This window comes from Alosa sapidissima, chromosome 20 (genome assembly GCF_018492685.1).
Source record: "Alosa sapidissima isolate fAloSap1 chromosome 20, fAloSap1.pri, whole genome shotgun sequence".
Lineage (NCBI taxonomy): Eukaryota > Metazoa > Chordata > Actinopteri > Clupeiformes > Clupeidae > Alosa > Alosa sapidissima.
In genome coordinates, this window is record NC_055976.1 from 31,013,286 (window position 1) to 31,016,269 (window position 2,984).

A 2,984-nucleotide genomic window follows, 5' to 3' on the forward strand; every position below is an offset into this window, starting at 1 on the left:
CGTTGTACCTTCGTCTACTTACCACTGATATCAGGCAGAAAGCAATGAAAGTGAATGGGGCTAAAGCCGTGAATGTCAAAGTTAGGAACTTTTGAGCTCAGCATAACGTGGAAGTAGCCGGGAAAAAATGCCGCCATTGTTTCCTATGGAAGTCTATGGGAGTGTCGCCACTCTGTTTTTCTACCGCCCTGAGTAGGACACTTTCTTACAGATTAGGCCTTTGCAAAGGTGTAGCTAGATTTGGGGGTGTTAACATGCAGCTAGGAGGCTGCAATTCAAGTCAGATAACAAGTACATGGCCATCATTGAGCATGTGCAGTTTTGAGTCTCTAGCTGCAGCGCAAAGTGTGAAACCTGTGAGAAAATTGTGATTTTTATCATTTGGGATATAATAGGGACAAATGGTCTTAACATTAAAGGAAAAAGCAGGAAGTAAGGGTTAAATAGGTTAATTAAGTTTTTTCATTCTTGCCCTTTAATTACACATGCACACCATGCACACACCACCGCTTAAAGCACACGCTGAGGCTTCTACATTCTTCAGACTGTCATTCCGAAGGTTAGAGTGAGTCACAGTGAAGGTAAGTAGGCATAATTGTGCCAATTTGACCAGTTTTGTCCCAGTTTGACAAGTTTAATACTGCATACATGATTAATGAACTTTATTGTGTTTGTGGTGTTTTTTTTTAAGTAAGGGAAGATATGTTTTTGGATGATCGGATTTTAATACAGTAGCATGATATGCTGCTAGGACACCCTGTTAGCTATTGAAAGTTTGAAAGGTAACCTACATTAAAATGTAGTTTAGGTGCTTTTAAGACCATTTTAAAGGGAGAAAATATTTTAATTTCATGAACTTTATGGAAATATAATGTTTGAAGGGAGAAAATTGTCAATGAATTTAGCTTTGTGTGTTTTCACCAAACCATGTGGTGACCATGGTGACTTCTGGTGGATTTTGTGAAAGAAATGGACAGATTGAGTGTTACAAATTATGACATAACCATCAACACAAGCATTTACAAAGCATGATTATTGCAGTACTTGAACAGGATTATTCATGTTTTTCTTTTACCTTTTTCATTTACATTATTAGTAATTAGCCACTGTACAACTGTACACTGTAGGCCACTGTACAAGCTATTACTATTTAGAATTATTTACGATACATGATACATTAAAAAATAATTGATGTCCTATTTTTTTTTAATTAAGGCATTAGGACAAAAGGCCACCCCCACCCCCCCTAAAATCCCACCCCCCCTACCCTCTCCCACACACACAAGGTTACAACCCCCATTCCCTCCTCCCACCCCCACACTCAATATCTACACTAAGACTTACTGTTCAGGAGTTTTATTAGACAATAATAAACAGCCTTATATCTCTATACATTGCTATGTATATATTCAAAACTTTTATTATTGAAACATTTGTTATTTTAAACTTTTTTTCCACGCTGGGAGTCTATTACAGCCTATAGCACCATGTGGCACGGCTGATTGGGGATGGTGTTTTCTAATGATAGTATATTTTTCTGTTTTCAGATGACACTAACAAAAGGAATGGTAGACTGCCCCTTGTGCGGTAGGGCCTATGCTGCCCTGGCCAGCCTCTTCATAAGGGGCCATCATGTGGTGAACCTGGCAGAGAGAGCCATTCTGTGCAACATGTCGACCGGGAGGATCCTCATCAGGGCAGAGCCTTGTCCAGCAGCCGGGTGCTCGTACCATAGCAGCCGGCTGGACAAGCACATCACCAATAGCCACCAGGAGCTGACCACCGCGCTGAGGGCTCGCCTGATGGCAGATGCCAAGCATCGCAAGGCCCTACAGATGCTGGCAGAGCTGAGGGCGAGCACCCCAGCGGTGCCGATGGTCAGCTCCCTGGATATCGAGGTGGACGAGGTGGTCGTGGGGCCCGCCCAGAATGAGGAGGAGAGGTGCGACCTCCCCCGCTGTGTGGAAAAACGGGCCAGGAATGTGGACCTGGAGGCCCAGGTCAGAAGGTGAGTACATTCTCATGTAATATCATTCATATTGCTTTCTTGTAAGAGTTTAGGAAATCATTTGCCTGCTCTATATCAATTTCAATTTATTCTGCTTATAGAGCGCCAAAACATTACACATGTATCATGGCGCTTTACAGAATGTAAAGACTACTTTCACTATATGAAAAGTGTCACAAGTCATTTGTTTTTTGCTGCTTCAGACTGACTGTGGAGCTGCAGGGGGCACTTTGGTTGCCTCCAGACCAAGAGGCTCCGGAGAGCAAAGGCTGCTCCCCACCTGCCTGCTGCCCACCTGCCTGCTGCCCCCCCTCAGCCTGCTCCCTACCTGCCTGCTTCCCACCTGCCTGCTGCCCCCCCTCAGCCTGCTGCTCCCTACCTGCCTGCTGCTTCCCACCTGCCTGCTGCCCCCCCTCAGCCTGCTGCTCCCTACCTGCCTGCTGCTGCCCACCTGCCTGCTGCCCCCCCTCAGCCTGCTCCCTACCTGCCTGCTGCCCACCTGCCTGCTCCCTACCTGCCTGCTGCCCCCCCTCAGCCTGCTGCCCACCTGCCTGCTGCCCCCCCTCAGCCTGCTGCCCACCTGCCTGCTGTCCCCCCTCAGCCTGCTGCTCCCCACCTGCCTGCTGCTGCCCACCTGCCTGCTGTCCCCCCTCAGCCTGCTGCAGAGGAGGAGGGGGAGGAGGAGGCACCCCCACCACCACCCTGTCGCGGGCGCCGTAAGAAGCGGTACAACATCTTCTACCTGTCCTCCTCCAGCGAAGAGGAGGAGTCCGGGACCTCTTCCCTGGAGGAGGAGCAGGAGAAGACGCGCCGGATGCTGGAGGAGGAGGACGACGACGATGAATAATTTTCTTTTTTTATTTAAATTAAAGTTTAATTAGTTCATGTAGTGTAATAGGGTATTTGTTTTGTTGTTTATTTTGTAATTTGTTCTAAGGGGTTGTATATAAGGTGGTGTGTTTTTTGTAGCTCTTAA

At 47.0% G+C, this 2,984-nt stretch overlaps 1 protein-coding gene across 1 annotated transcript; it reads left to right on the forward strand.

The window, feature by feature from the left end:
• Positions 1–550: 550 nt before the first annotated feature.
• On the forward strand, positions 551–2,984 carry LOC121694067 (translation initiation factor IF-2-like). Its single transcript, XM_042073993.1, has 5 exons — positions 551–581; positions 1,548–2,008; positions 2,212–2,323; positions 2,427–2,824; positions 2,978–2,984. Exons 2-5 carry the CDS (start codon positions 1,548–1,550, stop codon positions 2,982–2,984), a joined length of 978 nt encoding a protein of 325 aa, XP_041929927.1. The 5' UTR covers positions 551–581.

Excerpts from the sequence above, each read along its gene's own strand:
- LOC121694067 (XM_042073993.1), top strand. The coding sequence starts at position 1,548 with ATGACACTAACAAAAGGAATGGTAGACTGCCCCTTGTGCGGTAGGGCC. Across the intron at positions 2,009-2,211 it reads CTGGAGGCCCAGGTCAGAAG|ACTGACTGTGGAGCTGCAGG; the intron begins GTGAGTACATTC and ends TTGCTGCTTCAG. Across the intron at positions 2,324-2,426 it reads CTGCCTGCTGCCCCCCCTCA|CCTGCTGCTCCCTACCTGCC; the intron begins GCCTGCTCCCTA and ends GCCCCCCCTCAG.